At 39.4% G+C, this 26,694-nt stretch overlaps 1 protein-coding gene across 1 annotated transcript; it reads left to right on the top strand.

Annotated features, from left to right (window-relative positions):
- The first annotated feature begins 305 nt into the window (after positions 1 to 305).
- On the top strand, positions 306 to 25,982 carry pepd (peptidase D). The gene is made up of 15 exons (XM_030048172.1): positions 306 to 377; positions 3,440 to 3,623; positions 4,630 to 4,757; positions 6,820 to 6,883; positions 8,971 to 9,018; positions 9,465 to 9,526; positions 10,417 to 10,461; positions 12,397 to 12,472; positions 13,108 to 13,154; positions 17,318 to 17,386; positions 20,112 to 20,189; positions 20,663 to 20,811; positions 22,175 to 22,359; positions 23,705 to 23,896; positions 25,389 to 25,982. The coding sequence occupies exons 1-15, from the start codon at positions 361 to 363 to the stop codon at positions 25,530 to 25,532; spliced, it is 1,488 nt and encodes a 495-aa protein (XP_029904032.1). The 5' UTR covers positions 306 to 360; the 3' UTR covers positions 25,533 to 25,982.
- Positions 25,983 to 26,694: the final 712 nt, after the last annotated feature.

The raw sequence follows: 26,694 nt of genomic DNA, 5'->3' as shown, positions 1-26,694 counted from the left end.
ATGTAACATTATTAATGTCTTGGGTGTATTGTTTGATCAATGTAAGTTGAGTTGTAAGTTCTCAGTGATTTCAAGCGTTTGAATATCAGTGTATGCTGATTATTCACTTTCATTTTAATGAATAAAATCAAATTTGCTTTACATCATTATTTTACATGTAATGTCATACCATTTTTGTAACGTGGATACAGTACAGTCGCTTACAGTGACTCACTCTATGATCTGCGTACGTGTCGTGAAGCAGGGAGTTCCTGTTTACCACGTTCAAGAAGGACGTGAAAGCACCACTGTCACGTCAGCTCCCAGCGCTACAAAACCACGTGACTCGTGTGAGCACGTGACAGGTTGGACTGGATCGTCATGGCTGCGGGACCGGAGTGAGTTGATTTTGTTTTTTCCGTAACACGAACTGTCTCATTTAGTGGACATTGTTATTTCTTTAAATCACTGCTGCTTCAGCGGCTGCAGCAGCACTCAGTCTGGGTCAGACCAATTTAAACTGCTCATTGTAAAATAGAGTAAAAGTTATCTTTCATCGCCACGTCTTTCACAATGTAGCTGTCATTTAACCCTATAATAAGGGAAATAGCAGCTGACAGGCAGGTGTTTATGTCTCAGTGGTGGATATAATGTAATAACTTGGCTTACATTAACGTTACCTCTATATTGTCTCAGTTAGAGGCCCGTTCCAACTTTAAAAAGTTCAGGTTAGTAAGGATATGCACTTTTGATATATCTAAAGCTTTGGATAATAACTTTCCCCCAAACATGGGTATGGTGGAATGTTTAATAAATGTTTAATGGACCTTTATGCATTAAGTCAGCTTCTCTAACCTCTCGCAAACATCCTTTTCTAGTGGTTGATTTAACTCTAAGTGCACACTTACTGCTCACACTAGCGATGGAGTAACGTGGCATTATGTGTGATGTTGGGCTGGGCATGCCAAAAACCTTGCAGAGCACTATTATATTTGGTTTCATACCATTTTGTGTCTGACAGTAATAACAGTGCCATCTGAACTAGATGACATGCCTTCCTGTTGTTCTGCAAACTGTGCCCCACATTGTTGCTTCAGTGCGTCTCCAACAGGAAGGTCAAGTGGGTCAGTCAAAGTGAGCCACCTCTGCTTTCTCAGGTTGTGTTAAGTTATGAAAATAAGCACATCATTGGAGTATGTGCACTCACTTTATTAGGTCCACCTGTACAGTCTAATGAAACAGCTCTGCCATAAATTCTACCCTTTAAGAAAGTTTGTAATGTTCAGTTTTGGTTGACATTATGGAGAGGTTGTTTGCATAGGTCTTGTACTTGACTACATTATACTGAGAAGTGTTTCTATTTTTTTTTTTTTTTTTTTTTTGTCCTCCCTATTTCTATACATGATGGGGACAGAATATTAGAAACAGCTCTCAATAAAATGCATTCCAGTACAACAGCACCACTAACTATGAGCTCAATGCCAAACATAGAACTGAATGTGTCATAAAAGTGAACTTTATGGCTGATCAGTTGTATTGGATTGTATTAGATTATTCAGGAATTGGAAAGAATTAGAAAGAGTTCAATCAGAAAATGTAGCCTACTGTTTTCAGTTTAGCTTTTGTCTACAGTTTTTTTTTTTTTTTTTTTTTTTTTTTTTTTAATTATTATTATTCCTTTCCACGTCCAGGGATGACTGTTTTTGTTTCTAAGTGCTGAGATTAGCGTTTTCCACCCACTCGGAAATATTTACTGTACTTCCCCTGGGAAATTTTAAAATTTCCGACAACTCTTTTGTAATATGTGTGTTAATGTACCAGGATTTGGTAAGTGTATACATTCACAATTTTCACACATTTGCTTTAAGACACAGCCTAGATTATGAAACTGTTGTGTGTTTATTACAGTTACCTTGTTATGAACAGGTGCTTTAACAATTTTAGCTGCTCAGGGATGCATTATGTGAGTGCCTTAAAGTAGAGCAACAGTACATGTACATGCTTAATGTTACACATTCGTTCTTGGTGCTGTCTAAAATCTCATACTAAACTGCACACAGTGCCAGATCTGACACAGAGCACGTAGTAACAGAGTTATCAGCTAACACAGTATACAAACCCAAAATGTTCATCTAAACTAACTAACTAGACACTTGTTGAGTGAGCCGTGTACCTTTGCCATCGGCAGTGTCAGGTGCTGAGCTGTAAAAAATACTCTGAGGTTATGTGAGGTTAACCTTTGTACAGTCCAGATTGTTAGATTTGCCAAGTGTGTTATCTAATCGGTGCTGTCACCAGTCAAAGTTTAAGATCTATCTGTTAAATTGTCTGTCTGAGCACTGTCTTATGTTCATGAAGTCATGTTGGGTCAGGGTTAGGCTGGTTTATATCTCATGCTGCTGCAGGCTTAGCTTCTTAACCTGCAAATCATCAAACGACATCTCTCAGAGGATGATTATTTGGTCAGATTTTACATTGAGAAAGTAAATTATAATCCTCCTTCACACTTGATGTAACATTTGGGTTGTAATTGACAAGGAGGATTTGAACAGCTTCGATGCACCTTGACATAGATTCTCCAAGTCTCTGGAACTGGAGGGATGGAGCGCCATTCTTCTAAAAGATCCTGCACCGGTGAATGTACTTTGTTTATTATAGAAGAGCTGCAGTGCATAGCCCCCTCCATTACAAGGACACATGGTCACATTTGTCAGTTCATTGTCATGCTGTGGGGCGCATTTTCCTGACATGGTTTGGGTCAACTTGTCCCCTTAGAGGGAATGCTCACTCCAAATCAATCCAAAGTTATTCTGAGTGATCACCTTTATCTAAATGATGAAACATTTCTATCCCAATGGGATTGGTCTCTTCTAGGATGACAGTGTCCCCTTTCATAGTGCACAAGGGCTCACTAAATGGTTTGATGATGAAAATGATGCCAATCATTTGATTTGGCCTTCACACTCACCAGATCTTAGCCTAAATGAAAGCCTATGGGAGATGTTGGAATGACGTGTTAGACGGCACTCTCCATCACCATCGTCAGAACACCAAATGAGGGAATTTATTTTGGGAGAATGGAGCTCCATCCCTAGGAGCCAAGGAGCCCTGAAGCTGTTCTGATGACTCGTGGTGTCCTAACACCTTACTAAGTCACCTCATGTTGTGTTTTCCTTTGTCACCATCCTGTATAAAATGCTTTAAGTGCTTCAGCCCATTCCTTCAAATGTATTCTGCTCATGTGAATCTTTGATTCCCATTGGTGAATTCTCTTTTATCCCAGCCCAGGGAAGTCAGAGGTCAGCTACAGAACCGCACACTCAAAGCTTTTAGGGATTCACAGACTTCAGCTGCATTTACTGACACTAGGGCTTGAGTGCAGGTCCTCCAATTAGGAGTCAGTCTCTACAACCACAAGATCACTCTATAGCTGTGAATACCCATCTCCCTCTCCTTTCAGACCTGTGTACTGGCTGGGTAAGGATACCCTGAGGGTGTCTGCAGCCCTGTTTGCTGAGAATCGGCGGCGGCTGTGCCAGGGGCTGAAGGCCAAAGAAGGAATTGTGTCGAAGTCAGTGGTTGTCCTGCAGGGAGGAGAGCAGAAGCAGAGGTACTGCACGGATACTGACATCCTTTTCAGACAGGTAGGATATGACTCGACTCGAGGGAGCTGGGTGGGTGGCAGCTGCATTTAATGTCGTGTGGTCTTCCATTCGTAGTCTAAAAATGTAAAATAAGTGTGCTTGAGGAGTTCTTTTATGGTAAATTTTATATGGCCTGTTTTGAGAGACTGGATCAAAACTATGGTGCGCAAACTTAAATTAATCATGCATGACTGTATGCAATTTCCATTCACAAGTTTAGTCTTATGGTCCCCAAGGCTGTGGTGATGGCATTTTATTACGTTAGTCACTCTTGGCCCAGGAATGATAATTTTATTGTGTTAGTCACTCTTAGCCCAGGAATGATCATTTTTGTATCAGATTTTTAATTTTCACAGAAAAACCTAGTAAAATCACAATAGTATGATTTTTTTGTTTTGTTTTGTTTTGTTTTGTTTTTGCTGGGGTATGTACAAAACATATATTTTCTTACATCTGGAAAATACCATTTTAGGCCAGAATGTCTCTGTGGCACCACTATATTTAATTTACAATGTTTTGTCACATATTTTACCTTCATCAAAAATGCAGCTCCTGCAATTTGGATATTGCACTTGGCCATACTGTGATTTCGATAATTTTTCAATCAGTCGTTCAGTCCTACTATGAAAGAATTTCAGCATCCTCACCATGCAACAGTACATTCATCCATCATTGATAACTGTAGTACACTAACATCAGCAGCCCATTGTTTGGTAGAAGCCTCACATCATGGCCTGAGTGGAGAAAATGGCCTGCACTTGGCTATATTGCAGTTTTTATATTTTAATTAATTGTTCAGCTCTAGATTGAACATTGGAATATCTCAATCAAGTTTTACCATATTTCTCTCAAGAAACCTCTGAAACTATGTTGAAGAAAACAGAAAGCTGAAACAAACATACGCAGGTGTCTAGATGTAAACTTATCTTGGCCGTTGTAAATGTGAAATATCTCTGTGCATTTGAACACCCACACTGATGCCGCAGCTGGTGTTTTGATTCTGTAGGAGTCTTTCTTCCACTGGGCTTTTGGAGTGACCGAGTCAGACTGCTTCGCAGCCATCGATGTGGACTCAGGGAAATCCATCCTTTTTGTTCCCAAACTGCCTGAGAGCTACGCTACTTGGATGGGAGAGTGAGTCACGCTGATCTCCAAAGAGCTTTGTACATGGCCACGATCACCGCCAGCTGGTGCATAGCTAGCTTTAGGAAAGGGTTGACTGAGCCGTGTGCTGTACAGTTAGAATCCCTTTACACCGTGGATTACCATCTATTGTGGGTTTATGGACTGTATTTTGGAGAAACTACACTGTGTAAACATCATGGTGTAAATACATCGAAGACAATTTTAAGAGTGACATTAATCTTATTACCCAAACCACCTCAGGAGGTAGTCAAAAACACATTTGGCCACACTGACACCAGAGCATTTATGATTTTTTATCGATCCACATCCAAGACGTGTGAGCAGAAGTACTCTAAGTGCTGTCATGAGTTGTAGCTGTTATTTATTTGTTTGTAGGTAGAAGTCCTCTTTCGGAAAGACTTTAAATAATATGGATTGAACATGGAGAAGAATAATTTTCATATGTGGTTGCTATCAGTAACTGTGTATATGAAATATGGAGGACTGGCTGATGCCTGCACTATGCTAATTTGTAAGGATAGGCTGTGAATTAAAAGAAATGGTGCGTGCAGTGTTGCAGCTGCCAAATGCTTGCGAGTTCATGCTTAAAAAAACATGAGATTAATAAGTTTGCATTAATTGTCAGAGAAAATAGACATTCTGACTTGTGCACTAGAAAGGGCAATCTAACTCTTGCACTAACTCTTGCACGATTTGAATACATTAAACATGTTTTTAATGCAAAGGGTAAATAACAATTGAATTATTCATATTCACTCGCTGCTTGGATGCAAGAGTCCTGTTTATGCAAGGTGAAAGGTGTCAGCTTTACAGTTTCAGTGCATGACAGCCATAACCTACAGCAGGAAGAGGCAGTCATGTGTCATGAAGGGCCAAGAGGCTGCAGCTTTTCTTTGCACGTTATCAGTAATTTCGCTGATTAGTTCCTCCTCCCTAGTTCAAGGTGAGTTCATCAGTGAAATCAGCTGCTGAAGTCTGCTTGGAATGAAGAGGATACTTGCCAACCTTCAGGGTCCATAAATAGGGAGATTTTTCAAAGCAAGAGGGATTCACCAACCTTATTGCTTGCATTCTCGTGACTTTTTAAGCACATAACTATAATACAATACAAATACTGCAGCTTATTTTTTTTCAGAAAATAGTGTATTATTTTACTGTGTAGGCCTTTTACAACAATGAAAAAGGAAAGAATTTATTGCAGACATGACTACAACTAATTAAAATTTCCAAATTATCATATGTTGCCTATGCATGTGTTAATGGGGAGCAGATGGTAAAAAAAATAAAGTTGCTTTCTGCTAATATAAAGACCTGTCTACATCCCATGCTGTTATCTGTAGTTCACCAAGACCTTTAATGTGAGCTAAATCTGATTTTGTCCAAATCATACAATATATTGAATCATCTGAGTTGGAGACAAAATAGACGCAGTCGGCTTAATGGTATGCCAGTAAGGTAACCATGGAGACTGCATTTTTGGTGCATATTTTATCGGCCATTTGGAAACAACAGTGATAGTATAGCCTAGGTCTGTGATTTTTCGTGTTATTGTTTGTGACAAATATAGCAAATGCATTGATTGTGAAGTTTGGGAGATAGCTTGGGAGAAAATCAGGAGAAACTAAAGTCTGGTAGCACAGAGGGAAACTAGATGAAATCGTGTATGAAAATCTAGAGCGTCCCAGGAAAATCAGGAGGGTTGGCAAGTATGACGAAAACAGACTCAGCCCGCCGTGATACACAGTTTCCCATCCATGCTGTCCAAACTTCAGCACCACTGTCTGTCAGGCATCACTTGCTCAGCAGTTTCATGTGCAAGGATCTTCACTTGTTTTGCCTTTGTTTTCCTCTGATGTTTGTCCTAAATATTTCAGTTCTATCACTCTCTCCGAAAACGGCAACATGTTTATGACCACCCTTTTATGTCTGTAGAAATAGACAGTGGGTAATGCTGACTTAGTTTGTGATCACAAAGTCTTTTGTCTGCTAGAAGCACTTCGGTTCAAAAGCTTTGGCCATACTGCAATTCTCCCTCTGGTTTTGTCGACAGGATCTATCCCAAGCAGCACTTCAAGGAGAGGTATGCTGTCGATGAGGTGCACTACACCTGTGATGTAAGTCTGCCTGTGTTGACGCAAGTCTTCACGTCCGTGTGTGTTGCATGACCTTTTCCCTGTGCAGTAACTGAACTGTGATGTTAAGTCACTGAGCCATGAAGTTAAAGGGAATGACATTAGTGCCTTCGTAGACTTTTTAAAGGTGAAAGTCGTCATTCTTTGATTTGAACCTCTGGGCGAGAAATGAAACCAGTGGTGCCAGACGGTACGAGCAATACCAGGTCGGTGCTAGGACGTACTCGTGGTTGTCATTGTGTCCATTTTTAGTGAAGGAGTTAACCCTGCATCATTACCTTCTCTTCATATGCTCAACGAAAAATGTCAAGTCAGTTATAAAACACTTCTAAACAAATAGATGTGTTATGTGTTATACAGAGCAAAAGCTGACATGAAACTGTATGTGTTTGTTTCAGTGTGTGTGTTCACATGTGTTTGGATGTATCAGGCATATGCTGTTGAGTGTGTGCACACTTCCATAAGCAAATGTGAAAGCAGCAGAGCAGACCAAACATTTCTGCTGGATGACGTTTCAGACTCATCGGTGTTATGAAACAGTCCATGGGAGCTACAGTACATCCACCTGAGAAAATGCGTGGTAGTCTCTGCTAGTCTTACTCAAAGCACACGGAGCATGAAAATGATAATTCACTTTGATAGAGCATTTACATTTCATCAGTGTACACACCTCCGAGGGAGTTCATGAGTGGATCAACCATCAAAATTAGCGTCTTTGGGGGCGCATGGCTAGCTCTTGCTCTCTTACGTTAATTGTAGCAGCCTAGTTTAAACATTGCAGTTCTGTTCACACTACTTGTAATTACCCATATAGAGAGGTGAGGAGAAACAATCATGATTAGCGGCTGTGACAGCACATCCTCAGGGCAGCTAATATTGGAGGGTTGACTGCTTTCTGAACAACTCTGGAGGGTTGCATGCTGACAAATGGAAATGTTTTGAAATGTAATTTTAAAAGCCACATGGAATGAAAATGGATTTTGACCCAGAGTATACTCAGACTGTAATATAGTGAAAGAAAGTTTGCATTCAGATGATCCCGTATCATTTGCTCTCTTATTTCTGTAAATTTACTGATGCCTTGATAGTTAGTAGCTGACTCTGGTGTTGTGTGTCTTCATGGATAATTGTTGCTTCAAATCTTTAATTTTGGAGTGATGAGATTTTAACAAAGCATGTACTAAATCTACCTTGTGCACCTTCAAATGATTTGGAATTTTAAAATAGCTTCCATTAGGGTTACTGCTTTGTTCGTTTGTTTGTTTGTTTGTGTGTGTGTGTGTGTGTGTGTGTGTGTGTGTGTGTGTGCATAAAAACTCGCACTCTGTTTTGATGCCAGTCTTACTTTGAGTACCTACATAGTTCTGTTTAATCCCAGGATTTTGCAGATATTTCAAGAGAGAGGACCTCTTTTTCTTTTCTCTTCTCCACTGTCACATACTATGGGCCCTTATATCGCAAGCTGCCTCACAACTTAAGAATGGAAAAAAAAAATTAATTCAATTCCGTAGATAATTGAGTTGGTTAGGCTCCTTTTGTAACAGTTTGAAGATATTGTCGTAGCTAAATCATTGTTTGCCATGACTAAACCGAAGGTTAATAGTAGTTTTCCACAACTAGAGTAAACACTTGAGCAGTTTCTTCAAACAAAACGTAAGGTAGAATAAGCAGCCACTTCAAAATCTGACCACTTCAGTCACAGCAGTCACTTCAGAATTGTGCATCAGCTTGGATTTAACTTCATTTTAGGCATAAACATAACAGAGATGATATGATGAATGATTTATTAAGCCAATTTTAGGGACAATAACAATAACAGTGTTCAAATATCATCACAGGGTCTGTGAACATTGAGTTAGGGGTGTGTTGCCTGACAATTAAGCTGTTGACAGAGGTGCAATGAAGTCGCTTGAGCTTTGTCATTTATATGCTGCATAGTGCCAGGGGAGCCGTATAGCCACAACAGCGCCGATGACAGTGTCCTTCCTGTCTGCAGCACAATAGCAGAAGAAAACATGCTCCGCTGTATGTCTCACACCTCTAAATACTGCCTTTATGTACCCCTACAGATTGTTGATGTCCTGTCCAGCCTGACACCTGCTGTTCTCCTCACACTGGTACGCTGCCTGCTTCCTTGCATTTACTGTAAAATGGTCTTATCCAGTGTAGGGCTAGCCCAGTGTATCGATAGGAGGGAGGATGCCTCCTGGCTGCAGCTAGTGAAACACCTTTATTGTTTTTATATCAGATGGCTGACCAGAGAAATCCTTTGAGTGTGGTGTGGGAGGATTTTGCTGTAAAACAGTCAGTAAAACATGCAATACCTTGCCTCATTTAGCCTGAAGGAACTGCCAGCCTACCGTATTAATGAATTGTAGTGTCACATGATGGAATAAATATTGTCTTGAGATGCTTTTCCACCGTGCCACAGATAAAATTTGGGATCGAACAGTGAATACATGTAAAAAGCGTCCCCTTTCTGAATGTTTCACCTCTCAAAAATATGAAAAATACAAAAACCTATTGGCTCACCTCTTTTTCTGTATGATTTTTTTGTGTCCAGCGAGGACAAAATACTGATAGCGGGAGCATCAGCCGTGAAGCCTCCTTTGAAGGAATTAGCCGGTATGTAAGGTTAAATTGGCATCAGTTATGCGTTAATGTAATAGTGCTTTGATTTGGGAGGTGGTGGGAAGTTTTTTGTTTTATTACCAAAGATGCAGCAGGCACATTGTTGGTGACTAACCTAATTCTAGAGGTGATTTGATTAAACAAAATATGCAACTCTTGATTTTTAGTTACCAATTCATAGCAATATTACATTTTCCTCTGCTGTTCTTAATGTTAGTCTTTGTTCTTTTTTTTTTTTTTTTTTAGCTGTACAGTATATCTCAGCTTACCCAGGCTTTGATCTATTCTATACTCTTACCTCAACTTTTTTTTTTTTTTTTTTTTAAAAAAAAGCAAGTTTTACGGGCCTCTTTCTCAGTTGCTATGATTGCTGTCTTGTCACAACCACCTCATGTGCAGGAATATAAATGCCCTGAAGGGACATTCCATTGACAAGTGAATCCACCTATTCACTTCATTCAGCCTATTCATTTCATTCAACACCCACATCAAACCGAGCGTCAGTACCTATGCCTTAAATTGGGAGAGCTAGAAAATGAAACTGCCTTCCTCTATCCTATTATCATTCTAAAACATTATTTGGATGGGATGGATTGCAGCATATTGAGGTCATTTATGCCTGATATGCTTCAAGAATTAGGATGTGGATCAGCATGCACACTGCTTAGATATACTAAATTGCCAGTATCACATTTTTTATGCAGCACTATTTGGGATAAATATTGTTTTGCTTTGGAGTTTCCCTTCCCACTGCCCTTAAATCCCATGTTGCTATCACTGTGTTTTCAAAGGTACTATACCCACTGCTTCAAACTGTATATATTTAATTTACAAAATGTCTCCTATATATATTTAACTTGTATATTTTTTTGTAATTGTTCCAGCTTCCAAGTAAACAACACTCTTTTGTACCCAGTTATTGTGGAATGGTAAGTAATTTTTAAAACCTTTGCATCAGTTTTATACTGTTTAGGAGAATGAAGCCCATTCAGGATGAAAATAATGACTCTAGTTACCCTCTTATTTACATAAAGGTTTCTTCAGTCAGCGTGTAACTTACTAATGTAGGCAGTCACAGCAGCCCAGCCAGGTAATTGTGTGTCTGTGGCTTTTCTTTGGGTTGCTTTTCCCCTCTTAGACAGAGCTATAAACCAGTCTGCACGGCATTAATGGTCTTCGTGCTTGTCTGGCTGTCCTTGGCATTAGAGTTTGTACCCTCCAGATGAATTGACATTTTCTGAAATAAGGAAGAATGCTTTTCAGGCACACCTCCTGGGGAGAAAGACTTGATTGAACCCCTCTGCTCCCCCTCCCTCCCTCCTGGGCTTGTATAGCTTTCTTTAATGGGTATTGTGGCGCATCAACAGGGCTTCCACCAGGGTTACCATTGGTTACCACTAGCCTCGTGTTATTTCTCGGGTTCTATTTTTGTAAAAATCCTCATTACTCTCCAGTGTTTGTTTCGCATCCAGCCACCTGAGGTGCTGCATCTGCTTATCTAAGAGAGTAGGGGGCAAAATGAAGAAACAGCGGCGATCAACAGCCAAATACACTTTATTTAAAGAAATCATTTGTCCTGATTCTTTGCTAGTGAACTGTATACACTCAGTCAATAGTCTGTTTTTTTTCTGACACTGAACGTATTATATTCCTAGAGGAAATAGAGCAGAGATGTTCATCATCTGTGAGTCAGAATGACTGTATTTACATAGTGAGATGTATGTACAGGCATTTTTCTTACAGCTACACATATTGACAGCAGGGTAAGAACAGAGGCAATAAGATGGCATCGTGATTTACACTGTCCTTCAACTGGAAGACTTGGGTTCAGACGGATTTGACAGCAAGCATCGGTCCTGCTGAAGTGTCCCTGAGCAAGACATTAAATCGCTCCCAGCTGCAGGGGTTCTTCTCTGCAGCTGATGCTGCTGTTTGGCTGCCCTGTGGAAGTGAAAAGATGAATTTGTCCTTCAGGGTTCAATAGAATATCACATAAAAACATGGAGCATACCAACACATGGTGCAGCGATAATAAACTTCCACATATAGTGCAGCATATGCATATTTATATAAGGAACAGTGCAGGTAGGACATATGATATGTTAGACAGTAGGTCATGCATATCACTTGCAAGTACACATTAATTGTATAGTTGCACACTGCACGTTCAGGTGGGGTGGCATAAATTATGGTTCCACCTGCAGAAGTGGTCTTTTGCTCATTTCTTCTTTCCATGTATGCCCTCAAACTTTGCGACAGCTGAAACTTTACTCTTTCCTTCCCACAAGTCAGAGCACAGAAACAGGCTCTCAGTATAGTCCCTGAGCTGCAAGGGGAAGCACAGTGTAGGCAAATATACTGTAATGTCAATATGACTGTTATGGCAGACACTGCAATTCAGATATCAATTCCAATATGATTTTTGAAAGTTAAGTTTTGTATTTGTGCCCACATTACCTTTGAATTTTGTTGAAACATTTTCAGCAGCTCTGTAACAGTAGATTGTTATTATACTGTAACAACAGTTTGGACTTGTGACAAAGTCTAATCAGGCTAATCAGATTTCTGTACTGTTTTCATTTGAATGACAAATGATAGGTTGCCAAACACTTGTTTTTCTCTGTACATCACATATTGATAGTGCAAATTGGAAGATGAATTTTAAAAATGCCCATATTGCAGCAATCAGAACATAGATATTACAGATTCCCTTGTATTGTGATAGCAATATGAATTGTGTATATTGTTGGGCCTGGATGTCATGCCCTGTACATGAATAAATGTCAACCTGGGAGGATTAGTAGCTGATGTAACGATCAGGGAGAGCTGTTCTCTCTCACTCCTTGTTGCTGTCTTTCCTACAGCCGCTTGATTAAGACAGATATGGAGCTGGAGGTCCTGCGCTACACTAACAGGATTTCCAGTGAAGCCCACAAAATGGTAAGCTCCTTCAGGGCTAGACAGTCTATCTACAAAGGGGATGAGCTGTGTTACTCAAATCCTTAAATTTAGCATATTCTGAATGATTCGAGCGTAATCATCCTGAGGGAAATTCAGTTGGCCAGGCCAACACAGTAAACACTGGATACTGCAGGGTAGCTTCACAGCTTCACAATAGTCACAATTAAATGATCACTTTGATCAGTCATTTAAATCACATGGAAAGGTCAGTGCAGAAAATTAAACAACAGCTAAAGTATAAAACAATATTCATGCCATTTAAGTGTTTCTGATGCCATCAATGTGAGGTTCTAGAGGTTCTAGATTGTATTGTGGTTTGAGGCCATTGAATTTAGCTTTATCCAGCGTTAAAAGTATGATTCCCAGACTCTGTTTTCAAAATGAAATGTAAAAAAGTGATGATTTAGGGGGCTGCATTTGCTTTGGTTTGTTTTTGTTGTTGTTGTTGGTTTACTAGTCATGACTTGCTGAAGTGTACACACTAAAAATTGTAAATGTTCTTCCAAAGTGAAGTATTACTTTAAGGGAATCATAAAAGTTAGGCCTGGTGGTTTTCTGCAGGCCCTCAAGCTCATCGGATAAAATGAAAAACTTTATTCCTTTTTTCACTCTAGGTTATGAAGCATGTGAGACCTGGACAGAAGGAATATGAAATGGAGAGGTAAGTGGTCCATTTTCACAGTATCTTGGGGCCACTTTTGAGTAGTACATATGTGTGTGTGTGTGTGTATATGTGTATATATATATATATATATATATATATATATATATATATATATATATATATATAGGCCTTTACAGGCCTATACAGGCCTTTATTTACAGGCCTTTATACAGGCCTATACAGGCCTTTATTTATGTTTGCACCAGGACATTATCGTGATGACAGCTGCTGTCCAATATATTTTCAGTCGGTTGATTTAAGATTACGGTACACCCTTTTGTTCTAACGTTAGCTAGCGCTCTTATTTTGACAGAAAACGGAAGTGCTGCACTGTTAGTCTGCAGCTAACTGTTTACTATTGCAAAAATAAGGTGAATAGCCTTATTTTGGGTTACCTACATATAATGCAAATAATCGCCCCGGCGGTTATTCGGGTGGGCGTTTAATGCGCAAAATGGGTGCAGACCCCAGGCGATTATAAGAACCCGGCGGCTATTTGCGGCCGTGCGATTAATTGGTGAAATACGGTAGATCTATATAGATCTATATCTATAGATCTATATAGATATAGATCTATATAGATCTATATATATATAGATAGATAGATAGATAGATAGATAGATAGATCTATATACAGTACAGGCCAAAAGTTTGGACACACCTTCTCATTCAATGCGTTTTCTTTATTTTCATGACTATTTACATTGTAGATTCTCACTGAAGGAATCAGAACTATGAATGAACACATGTGGAGTTATGTACTTAACAAAAAAAGGTGAAATAACTGAAAACAGGTTTTATATTCTAGTTTCTTCAAAATAGCCACCCTTTGCTCTGATTACTGCTTTGCACACTCTTGGCATTCTCTCGATGAGCTTCAAGAGGTAGTCACCTGAAATGGTTTTCACTTCACAGGTGTGCCTTATCAGGGTTAATTAGTGGAATTTCTTGCTTTATCAATGGGGTTGAGACCATCAGTTGTGTTGTGCAGAAGTCAGGTTACTACACAGCCGACAGCCCTATTGGACAACTGTTAAAATTCATATTATGGCAAGAACCAATCAGCTAACTAAAGAAAAACGAGTGGCCATCATTACTTTAAGAAATGAAGGTCAGTCAGTCCGGAAAATTGCAAAAACTTTAAATGTGTCCCCAAGTGGAGTCGCAAAAACCATCAAGCGCTACAACGAAACTGGCTCACATGAGGACCGACCCAGGAAAGGAAGACCAAGAGTCACCTCTGCTTCTGAGGACAAGTTCATTCGAGTCACCAGCCTCAGAAATCGCAAGTTAACAGCAGCTCAGATCAGAGAGCAGATAAATGCCACACAGAGTTCTAGCTGCAGACCCATCTCTAGAACAACTGTTAAGAGGAGGCTGCGCGAATCAGGCCTTCATGGTCAAATAGCTGCTAGGAAACCACTGCTAAGGAGAGGCAACAAGCAGAAGAGATTTGTTTGGGCCAAGAAACACAAGGAATGGACATTAGACCAGTGGGAATCTGTGCTTTGATCTGATGAGTCCAAATTTGACATCTTTGGTTCCAACCGCTGTGTCTTTGTGAGACGCAGAAAAGGTGAACGGATGGATTCCACATGCCTGGTTCCCACTGTGAAGCATGGAGGAGGAGGTGTGATGGTGTGGGGGTGTTTTGCTGGTGACACTGTTGGGGATTTATTCAAAATTGAAGGCACACTGAACCAGCATGGCTACCACAGCATCCTGCAGCGACATGCCATCCCATCCGGTTTGCGTTTAGTTGGACCATCATTTATTTTTCAACAGGACAATGAGCCCAAACACACCTCCAGGCTGTGTAAGGGCTATTTGACCAAGAAGGAGAGTGATGGAGTGCTGCGGCAGATGACCTGGCCTCCATAGTCACCGGACCTGAACCCAATCCAGATGGTTTGGGGTGAGCTGGACCGCAGAGTGAAGGCAAAGGGGCCAACAAGTGCTAAACACCTCTGGGAACTCCTTCAAGACTGTTGGAAAACCATTTCAGGTGACTACCTCTTGAAGCTCATGGAGAGAATGCCAAGAGTGTGCAAAGCAGTAATCAGAGCAAAGGGTGGCTATTTTGAAGAAACTAGAATATAAATCATGTTTTCAGTTATTTCACCTTTTTTTGTTAAGTACATAACTCCACATGTGTTCATTCATAGTTTTGATTCCTTCAGTTAGAATCTACAATGTAAATAGTCATGAAAATAAAGAAAACGCATTGAATGAGAAGGTGTGTTCAAACTTTTGGCCTGTACTGTAGATCTATCTATCTATATAGATCTATATCTCTATATAGATCTATATAGATCTCTCTCTCTCTCTCTCTCTCTCTCTCTCTCTCTCTCTCTCTCTCTATATATAGATATATAGATATAGATATAGATATAGATATAGATATATATATATATATATATATATATATATATGTTCATGTTTTTCCCGAATCAGGATCACTACATTCACAAAATCCAGTGCATGTGGAAGAATTTGTCTTGGTGGCACAGCAACTTAGTATATCAGAGTGCTGACACATCTGGTATAAGGCATATAATACGCAGTGCTTACATGCATTCAGCATTAACTCCCCACCTGCCTTTATAAGTGCAGCCTACAGTGTGATTGACATCACACAGTTTGAACCCACATTACTTGTTTTAAAGAGCAGGAACAAACTAGTTAGATTTATGATGTGACATTAAGCGAGTCAGCTGTGTGCTGTGCTATCTGCACATTACCTAGCCTCATAAAATAATAATTCCTTATCAGTTTTAGAATTTGCCCTTTTGTCTTCTTTTCATTCAGATAGACTCATAAAAAGAAGACACTGTAGCCTCACCGGGACTACAAAAATAAACTCGGCTCCTTTACTTTCTTTCCCTTGAGTAGACCTCCTGCTGATGTAGCCACTGCTTTCCGTTGACTAAATAAGTGTGTTGGCAAAATATCATTACTGGATTAGTGTGCCTATTAGAGCCTTGACTTTGACATGTTAAATGAGCAGCAGGTAAAACAGCTTTCACAGTGAATCAGCAGTTTAGATTGCACCCTGCTGCTTCAGAGGAGAGAACAAAGAGACACGTCATGCATCGGTGCATGCTAGGTGGAATAAAAACTCCAAAGTTATCACTTGTAGTTATGCTACGTGAGTCCAAGCATTGTGTGGTTTATATGGTGAAGTGTGCATCTAATGTGCAATAATGTGTATATTAGATAACCACCACTTTAGAGTTCATGAAATGCTGTGGAAATAAATCCCAGACAGTTTAATTATCAACATTCAGTTATCGACATTGGGTTGTCATGAAAATAAAATCCAGTCCAGATTCCAAATTTAACTGTGGCTCTTTTGTCCTTTTGGTGAATCAGAAAATGTAAACTGTTGCTTCAGTGTCTTGTATGACAACAGAGAAAGTTAAAATTAACCACCAGATCCGCCCCCCTTCTTTTTAGCTCAGATTCTTCTTGTTTAATTTTCCAAGCAATTCCGTGTTTTTCCTTAAAGGAATATTTTTTCACATCTGTTTTCAGGCCAATACATCAGTTACCTCTAATAATTGGTTGTAATTTAGATTTTGGTAGTAAAGCTTATTCTACAGTAGCACTCAAAGTAAATTGGGCCGGATAAGGACATTAGCTAAATTTTAAAAATGTACATCTGCAATCATAGACTCTGGTTCCAGAAGAACAGGGGAAAAAACATATAGATGAAATCATATTAAGCTCTTTAGGTTTGCAAGATTTTTATTTATTTGTGTGTTTGTTTGTTTATTTAGCTTGTGACATTATGTTTCAGAATGTAAAAAGGTTATTTGCTGCTATTTTTATCTTCCCCTTCCCTTTTAATACTCCATCAGAGCGGCTGTAATTCATGTCCAGCCGCCTCTGTTGTGTGAAAACAGCCAGGGATTGTCGGCTCGTCACCCCAGACTCTGTTCTGATGCTGTCGAGATCCATGGAAGTGTTTGATGTGCTCGTCTGTGTGATGATTAAAGAGCGAGTGCTAAATGAATTCTTAAAAAGCATGAGGTCAGGAGGAGGGCAGTGCAAGTCCTTCAGCTAATTACCGCGTTCTCTGATCGCTGCTGTATTGAAATTGTTTAGTTTCCTCTCTCTCCCTGGGATCTGTCTTTGAAGGTGTGTTTTCTCCCCTGCAGTCTGTTCCAGCACCACTGCTACAGCCAAGGAGGGATGCGTCACACCTCGTACACCTGTATCTGTGGAACGTAAGGCATTGTAGATTTATTAATCTTTGGAAGGGAAAATAGGGTGTTTCACCAGTTCATATCTAGACTGGATGGGAAAAATAACAGGGAAAGAACAGGGAAAGAGAAAGAAGACTTCTGAATTAGTAGTAGTTTTCCCTCTGTAAATTTATACTGTCTTGGAAAGGCATTGCTGAAAGCTTTCCCTGTGTACTTAAGGTAACAAAAAAGATAGAGCAGAGAAAAGTTAAGGCAATTCTGTGAAGAAATGTAATGTAGAAGTACACATTGATATTGATTCTGATATTGATTATTATACCTACATTACGGAAAGGGGAATTAGTATGAAATAGTGTTAGTAGTGGTTATATCACCTCACACTCTTTTCTCAGATGCTCTGTCTACAACATTAGAAGGATTAGACATATTTATATAAAATCTGTATGTTTCCCTTGACATGGACAAGCTGCCTGAGAAAGATTTTATCTGCATTTGTTCCCTGTGAGTAGCTTAAGTGTCATGTTGTAAAAAAGTCGTTCCTCTTTTTCTCCTCAGCTCTCACGTCCTCACCTCGTACTTTTATATCGTACAGATACAGGATCGTTTCAGGGTCACTTGAATATTCTCACATTTTTATCGAGGTGCTGTGGCTCTGACAAGTCCACTTCTCACCATAAGTTGCTTGAAATGTTGTGAATCTAGGACATGGGTTTTCAATTTTTTGCTGTTTACGGACCCCCGGGTTGACTCACATAAAGGCACAGACCCCCATTTGAAGTGAGTTTGCCCTCGCTATGTAAAGATAATTTGGTTTGTGTGAAGTATTAAATTGTTTGAATGCCATGCTTGAGCACTGACAGATTCAAAGCAGTTAACAGATAATGTGAAAATAATCCTTTCTTCTTTTTTTTTTTTTTTTTTTTAATTTATGTATTTATTTATTTATGCATTTATTTATTTATAATTTTCTAATGAAATAAATTATAGTTAAGTAAACAATTTCTCATTTAGCTGAGGACCCCCTAGAAGGCTCTTAAGGACCCCTGGCGCTCCCAGGACCCCACTTTGAAAACCACCGACCTGGGAATTTAGTTTATTCAGTTTAGTTTATTCCAGTTTATTTTTGTCAGGGAATGTCTACAAAATGCATTAATCTCAAACAATTACAAGAGACGCTTTGTACCAGATTGACTGGAGCTGTTTGTGACTTTCCATCTGCAGTCCCTGGGCAGGCAAACATAAACAATACAAAGCACAATAAAACCCCCATAGCTGTCCACAACAAATGTACCAACAACCTTCTGACAACTCACACACACACACACACACACACACAAACAATAACCCGTTTCACACATATAAATACAGAACAGAATATAACCATAAAAATACAGCATAGATTTATCCAACATTTTAAAAACACAGATGTTCAGAATGTCAAATTAATGCTGGCAAGATTGATTATTAAAACACTCTCTCTCTCTCTCTCTCTCTCTGTCTCTCTCTCTCACACACACACACCCACACACACACACACAAATTAACATCATGGGATAAAACAAGGAAATCTGTAAAAGTTTTTCAAACCGACTGGGAGTTTATTCCGTTCTTTGATGACCTCAAAAGAAAAAGCAGCTCATGTGAAGGCAGAACTTGGTTTAGCATTCCCCCCTTGGAGCAGAACTTGGAGCCAAACAAAGTCTCTTCAACAGTGGAGAAGCAGCATTATGGATTTTTATTATGCATCAAAATGAACGTCTGAATACAAAATTAACTTGTCAGATCTTAACATGTGAAATTTAACAAGTATGTCACAATGAAGTGAATTATGAATTATCTTTGCTGTGCCACACATTCTAAGGCACGCTTGAAAAGGCCAACTAAGGAGCTTAAACGTGACTTTCCACTTCTACTTTACAGTACATGGACAGTATATGCAACCAAACTCTCTCAGTTTGATGACCCCTCCATATCCCTTACAAATGTACATCTCAGCCAAAAATGTATTGATTTGTGTCCTTCCAGTTTCTTCAAGCCTCAGTTCTGCAAGTCCTAGATGTCGCTACTTTCCAGGGCATCCCACAAGCCACTGTGTCAATCCAGTGCCCTCGAGGATTTGAGTTTAAAGCTCAGCAGTTCAACTGTATCATCAAGACCCACAGCTGGTTTTAGAGATAGAGTTGGGGATGCAGGGGAATTGGCACTCTGACATCCTGCGGGTGTCTTGTTGCTGTGTGTCCACAAGCCTCAACATATCTGCTAAAACAGTAGGAGAAGATCCACATCCTCTCTGTTGTGCCGTTTAGTGGCAACATTACGAGTCAAAAACCGAGATGCTGCTGCTTATTACGCTCAGATCTTTTGTATCCAGGTGTTTTTTTTAAAACCCAGTACTTCCGCACATTAGTGGTCAGAATACAGAGGATATTTTTTTGCTCGGTAAATTAGAGCCTGATCATCATACCAGCCTCTCACTGGAAGGTCAAAAGGTTACATGTTTCTAGAGCCAGGAAACCCCTAAGTATTATGTACAGTCAAGATTGGAATATGTTTGATTGACCTTAGATTGAACTTTCCCTTTGACATAGTCCTGAAATATGTTATTCAGTCCAAATTTGTTTGAATGACAAGGTTCAGGTTTTCATAGATTTCATTACCTGCGCTCATCTCTCCATATTTACAGGTTTTATATGTCACACTTTTTTTTTTTTTTTTTAATTAATATATCATCATTGTTCAATAATAGGGGCAGCAACTCCTCCATTCTCCACTATGGCCATGCCGGAGCTCCCAATGACAAGACCATTGTAGATGGAGACATGTGGTAAGTTTTCAGGTTTCAGCCGTTTGGGTTTGAACCTGGTGCATTTCGCTGTCTCTCTGCTCATATATATTTTAAGTGGCCTTTGGGAAACTAGAATACCCCCAGCACCTGAACCTTTGAAAGTCAAAACAGTCTAAAAAGTTTTACTCACACTTCAGGGCACATTTTGGGCAATTCCTTATAAGAAGTAGAATAATAAAAAATGTGATGTTTCTCTTGAGACGTTGGTGGAGATCACCTTCAAGACACACACACACACACACACACACACACACAGTCACTGCATTCATATCTACAGTATAAGGCATGTTAGAGAAATGTATCCACTAAATGGCGAACTGTATGTTGTGTTCCACTGTATCATGAAAGATACTGTTACTGTTACAAACATGTTTCATTTTTGGGTTTGTTTTTCTCAAAACACTATAAATAAATTTGACTTGATTCATTCTGATCCATTTTGTCTCTTACAGTCTATTTGACATGGGTGGAGAGTACTACTGCTACAGCTCAGACATCACCTGCTCCTTCCCAGCCAATGGCAAGTTCACCCCAGACCAGAGGGCCATCTATGAGGCTGTGCTCAAGTCCTCTCGAGCTGTCATGGCTGCCATCAAACCAGGTATACTGTAGTGCACACAACACAACCCTGTACTGATTCACAAAGCCAAAGAGCAAATGGAAACTTAACAGAAACATATTTGCAACCTATCACTGGTACAGAAGTGGACTGAGCATCATTTTATAGCTCTGTGTGGGTAGATCTGTTTGGCTTTTCATGGCAGTACACGGTTTCATGTTAATCTGATATTTAAATGTTTACTCCTATTAATGTACAGGGTGTCCATAAAGTCTCTTTACAATTTAACAAATTTATTACAAAAGCAAATGAATAGACAAATCTGTGGAAATTATTACAAAATGAGGAGTAGCTATTTAAGTTTTTTTTTTTTTTTGCCTCATTTAATGCACCTCTATATGGGCACCATTAGTTGCATGAAGCACATCAAGACGGTTCTCGATTTCTTGCCATGTTCGCTGTATCATAGCCTCAGTAATGGTGTTAATGGCATCAGTGATCTTTTGCATCAGGTCGTTGATGTCCAATGTGATTAAAAATTTTGATAACGACTGAGTACATAGAACAAATCTGATTAATATATCTCGTAAGTTGCTTTTGTAAGAGATTTTTTAAATTGTAAAGAGACTTTGTGGACACCCTGTATATTCTCATCAGGTTATCTGTATGTCAGCAACGTCCAAGTGCAGCTGAATGTAAATAGGAGGCTTGGTATCCTGAAAACAACCTCTGTTAACTCGAGGGTAAATTTGGGCACCCAGAAATCTCAGGTTAGGGTTAAAGGACAGAAAAGCCATTGACTTATGAAACAGTTTCACATGTAGGATTGTTTTTTTATCCAAGCTGATAGTCAGTAGATACTCAGTTGATGAAGTCCTTTGTTGATGCCCCATACAGTCAACTAACATTTGGTTGATTACATGTTACTTGTCTGTTGGGGCTAATTTTGACAGTTGACAGTCAACTCATATTTTGTTGAAACTGAATTAAGTTTTAAGAAGTTTTAAGAATAAGTTTTAAGAATATAGCCTATAATTTTTACATGTACTCTCTAAGGCAGATATACTCTAATAAATCTGGTCATACATAATATTTTGATAAGCATTACAGTTTTCCCTTTTCAAAATCAGTTTCTTGAATTTTACTGTGCCATTAAAAACAACGATTAGTTAAGTCTTAAATATAACTCGGTGAAGCATGCAGGCACCCTGAATTAATCAGCTATATTATATTGTGCGCTAATCCTTCTCAATCCAAAACGCTGATGTCTTATGCCACAAGCTACATGAGTTTCTACTTGCCTCATCACTCGCCTACTCGCCTTTTTTTTTTTTTTTTTTTTTTTTTTAATGATCGTTGAGGCTTAGGTCAAAGATGTTTTATAAATGAGGCTGGTTGTATTAAGGTGTGAAGTGGACCAACATGCACCGCCTGGCTGACCGGGTTCACCTGGAGGAGCTGGTGAAGATTGGCATCCTGAAAGGGAACGTGGAGGACATGATGAAGGTCCACCTGGGCTCCGTCTTCATGCCCCATGGCCTGGGACACCTACTGGGCATCGACGTGCACGACGTGGGAGGCTACCCCGAGGTCAGCTCTGCTCCTCACATCTTAAACATCATGGAATACAGGGTACAGGAGGGTGTGAACAGAATAAATATCCAGATAATCATAAGAACATTTTGAATTTATCTTAAAAACAACATCTGCTAACATATGCTCGATCCCATGCTTAATGATCAAATCGATGTTCAACATACTAGATTGTGCGGTCATATGAGACATGATAAACCTAGTTTTCAAATTAATATTCACTAATCTGTTTTGCATCTCATTTTGTGAGATTTCTAAGCTATATATAGGTAACACAGCAGCTCAGTGTCATTATTTGATCACGGTATGAAGGAAAAAAAATCATTGAATTATTGCCCTCACTTAACAGGTTTTAATTGTGATCCCAGCAGCATAAATGCTTGCTATCGTATTGGTGAGATGGTTATCCTGCTTACTATGTCACCCTGCTCCCTCCAAATAAAAATAATTTCAGCCCATTTAATCGACACAGTGTGATCAAAGTTGTCATGTGCGTCTCGTAGGCATTGACATGGCGTGCCATTTTTCAAAAATTGCACATTACAAGCACCAAGCAGTAAGGGATGCATCGGTCAAAACAGTGTGGATAGTCAAAGAAGTAAACACATCGCTGTATCCCTAGAATATTGATGGATCATCAATAATAGAGAAGCCCTCGGTACAGAGGAGCCAAGCAAAAAGGGGTCAAGATGAGGATAAGGCAGGGAAGGTGAAATGTTCCCTGCAGCGAGAAGTTTTCAGGTTATGATGGAAGGTGGAGGGCAGCCCTGCAGTCTTGAAGACAGGCTAATTCTCCTGTCATGCATTTTAATAGAAAGAGTTGGACCTATAACGGTTTTTCTAAATAGAATGTAATAGAAGTATTTGGGGTCTGAAATCGGTATTTGTAGCTTATATTTTCATGCTGATATTCAGAGTCTTAAGATTTGATCATCCTCATATGTAAAAAATTGACCTGGATTTAAAATGCTCCACAGCGTCTGAATCATCAAATACTAAAAGTCCAAGCCAAAAGTGAAAGCCACTCTAATGAATTCTTTAGCAGCCTTTTAAGGTTTTATTCAGTGGTAGGGGAAACTGGCAGCACTGCTACCTTTAACTGTGCACAAAAATCAGTGTTGAACCTTTAAATTAATAAATAAAATCAAATTTCATCACTGGTTTATGTAACTGTGATCAGGGAGAAAGCTCCATCATATCATGAAACTGACTGGTTAATATGCAGTATTTTAATAATAAGCTAGTATGCATACAATGATATCAGCAAACCTCTATTAATGTCAAAATACAGGACTTAGCACAGTAGCTGTGGTTTTACTTGACTGTGTTGTTGTTTGTTCAGGGCGTGGACCGTGTTAATGAACCTGGGCTCAGGAGTCTCCGGATGGGCCGTCTGGTGCAGGAGCGGATGGTCCTCACCGTGGAGCCCGGCATATATTTCATCAACCACCTGCTGGACCAGGCACTCGCCAACGATGCCCAGAGCTGCTTCATCAACAACCAAGAGCTGGCTCGCTTCCGCAGCTTTGGAGGGGTCAGTCGGCTGGGACACTGTTGTTTGTCCACCCTTATTTGTCCATATTTGTTTGGAAGAGCTAGAGTATGCGTAAAGAATAAAGTCCACAAACACTGCCAATACAACATTAACTTGTGACACATGACAACATTGTGATTCACTTATGTTTTGCAACAGGCTAAATCTCGTGATTCAGTCGAGGCTGTGCTGGATTGTGATCCCTTTCAGCAACAACATGTGAAATGAATTATACTTTCAAGTAAAGGGACAAATTGATAACAGTATGACAATCAAGGCCTCACTTGAATTCAAGCACCGTTCCATAGTGTTTGTGCCACTTTCAAGAATTTAATTAGATCAACAGTCATTAAGATGGCCTTGCATTGATGACTTTGAAGTGTATAGAAAAGTATCACATCAATATATTACAGTTTTTCCTGTCTCACTACAATCATTTGTTGCCATTAACACTGACTTTTGTCCCTACTTGGCTGAGGCAGCACACTGTAAATCAGGGCTCTCATTGATCATGGAATTTCTGGGAATTTGAGAGGTGCATTCCAGACAGGGAAAGTCAGGAAATTTGATCATCTCTTTTGGGAACAGAGGGAATGAGGGACGTGCAGAACTCCATATTTTCAACACTGACTCCTCAGTGGGTTACTAGAATGATTAGTCGACTTGTCAGTATTGAAAGAGCTATATTTAAAATAAGCTTTTTGTTGGTAAGCTTAAGAATGAGTTTCTTGGATATGTTGATAATGAATTCTTCATAAACTTCTTCAAAGAGAGATGTAACAAGATCTTTTTTGGTCTGTTGCTTCCTTTGTGCTCATGTTGAACACAGACCTGTGGCCTTGGCCTACTACGATAATGATAATGTATTTTAGATATCATTTGGATGTCAAAGACAGCTTTCTACAGACTGTAACATTGGTGTGATTAGGCACCTTTGGAGTCATGTAACTATAACAACTATAGTTACAACTATAGTATATGAATCTCAGCTGTACAAAAAAGAATTTTAGAGTTGAGTAACTCAACGGGAATATACCACAATGCATTTCACGACTTGTTTCACACATTCTTTGTATTACAGTAGCCCAAGTTGAGTGAAAACTAGACTGTTTAACCTATGAAACTGTTCTGAGCTGAAAACATTAAATCCAGAGGCATTAATGGAAAAATAGTGTTTTACGTCTGGATCACAGTGGGAACCTTGTTACTGCACAGAAATTCATTAAGTCTGTTTCTCTGCACAGTTAAGGGTTGGTTCAGTTCACATTTCATACATTCAGTTCAGTGAATTTTCCAAAAATTCATATAATTAGACCTTTGCCATGACAGGGGTGAAATGACCATCCCATTAAAAAAATAAGCGCAAATGAAATCTCTTTTGAGTTGACTGAACTGACCCTGGTGCACTTCCTGTTACCTTGCTGTCTCTAATCCATGTTTACTGTCTGTCCTGCCTTTCTTTGAAACACCAACATGTCGCTGCTGTGTGCAGGTACGCATCGAAGATGACATTGCAGTGACGGCGGACGGTGTGGAGCTGCTGACCTGTGTCCCTCGCACTGTTGAGGAGATCGAGGCTTTCATGGCCGACTCTGCCAAACCCTTCAGTCCCGTCGTCAGCAGTGAGAAATTCTGAATGCCATTTCTGCGAACTCCAATCCATATGCTGTGATATCGGGAATGCAGCAGAAGAAACAATATTCTCAAGTGAAATTGAAATGATTTTAGGCTTTGTCATATCTCATTCTCATATCTCTTGCTCTCATACAACAAATCCACAATCACTTTGGGCAGTAGAAGCAACACATACCAATGATGAGCTAAGGATGGTTTGGTGTCTCTTTAATTCTCAGGAGAACACAAAACAGTTTTACATCAGTGATGCATGTTCCTCAGTTGCAACCACCACTTTAATAACTGATTAAGAGTGACTTCTTCCTGCTTAAAAACAGTGTTAACAGTCAACAATTTTTGTGCCTCTTGGTAAATTACTTTAATTTTTTAAATAAATGCTTTATTCTTTGTATTTATGAAGAATTCACAAAAATACTGTCAAACAGAATTGAATAAAATCTTGAATTTGTAATTATGAGTAGCAGATTGTTTTTTGTTTTATATTTTTTTACTTAGAGAGAGCCCCCCTTAATGCATCTATTCTCCATTAGTATGGCAGCTGAATCTTTCTGCCCATGGCAAACCAATCAGACACTCTCAAACAACAGAGAACGCTCTGTGTTGTCTGAGAATGTTCCTGAACATTAACTGTCAGCAACATGCTGATCAAACAAATCCCAGCAGCCATGACACACCACACAAACACTTCTGTTTGTTGGGATTTGTTTGATTGGTGTGCCAAGTTTTATACTTTTGAACCAAATAATTACATTGCAACCCAAAACTAGTTTCTTCAAACCAGCTAGTCACCTGTCAAGTCACAAGGACTTGACAGGTGACTCACAGCACAGATACTCTAACAAGCTAAACTTCTTAACCTGTGTGTTGTAGTACTGCCTTTGACCTCTAGATGGATGACTATCCACACTGCATGAACCAGAGATGATGTCATTGCATGGAGCCAATACTGCCCGATGTTCATGTAATACCGCATCAATTTAGGATTCAAAGTAGAAAAAAAGTAATCGTAGGCTATAAAGTGTACAAACATAATTAGTAGATTTATTTGTCCATACAATCTCAAAAACCATTCCTCATGACAGTTAACCATTGGATATTTGAATTTTGAAGTAATGTGAGTACAGACGGTACACTGCATTTGCATCAGAATGCTGAATACTGCT

The sequence above is a fragment of the Myripristis murdjan genome, chromosome 3 (genome assembly GCF_902150065.1).
Source record: "Myripristis murdjan chromosome 3, fMyrMur1.1, whole genome shotgun sequence".
NCBI classification, from domain to species: Eukaryota; Metazoa; Chordata; class Actinopteri; order Holocentriformes; family Holocentridae; genus Myripristis; species Myripristis murdjan.
This window is presented reverse-complemented; position numbering and strand designations above follow the sequence as displayed.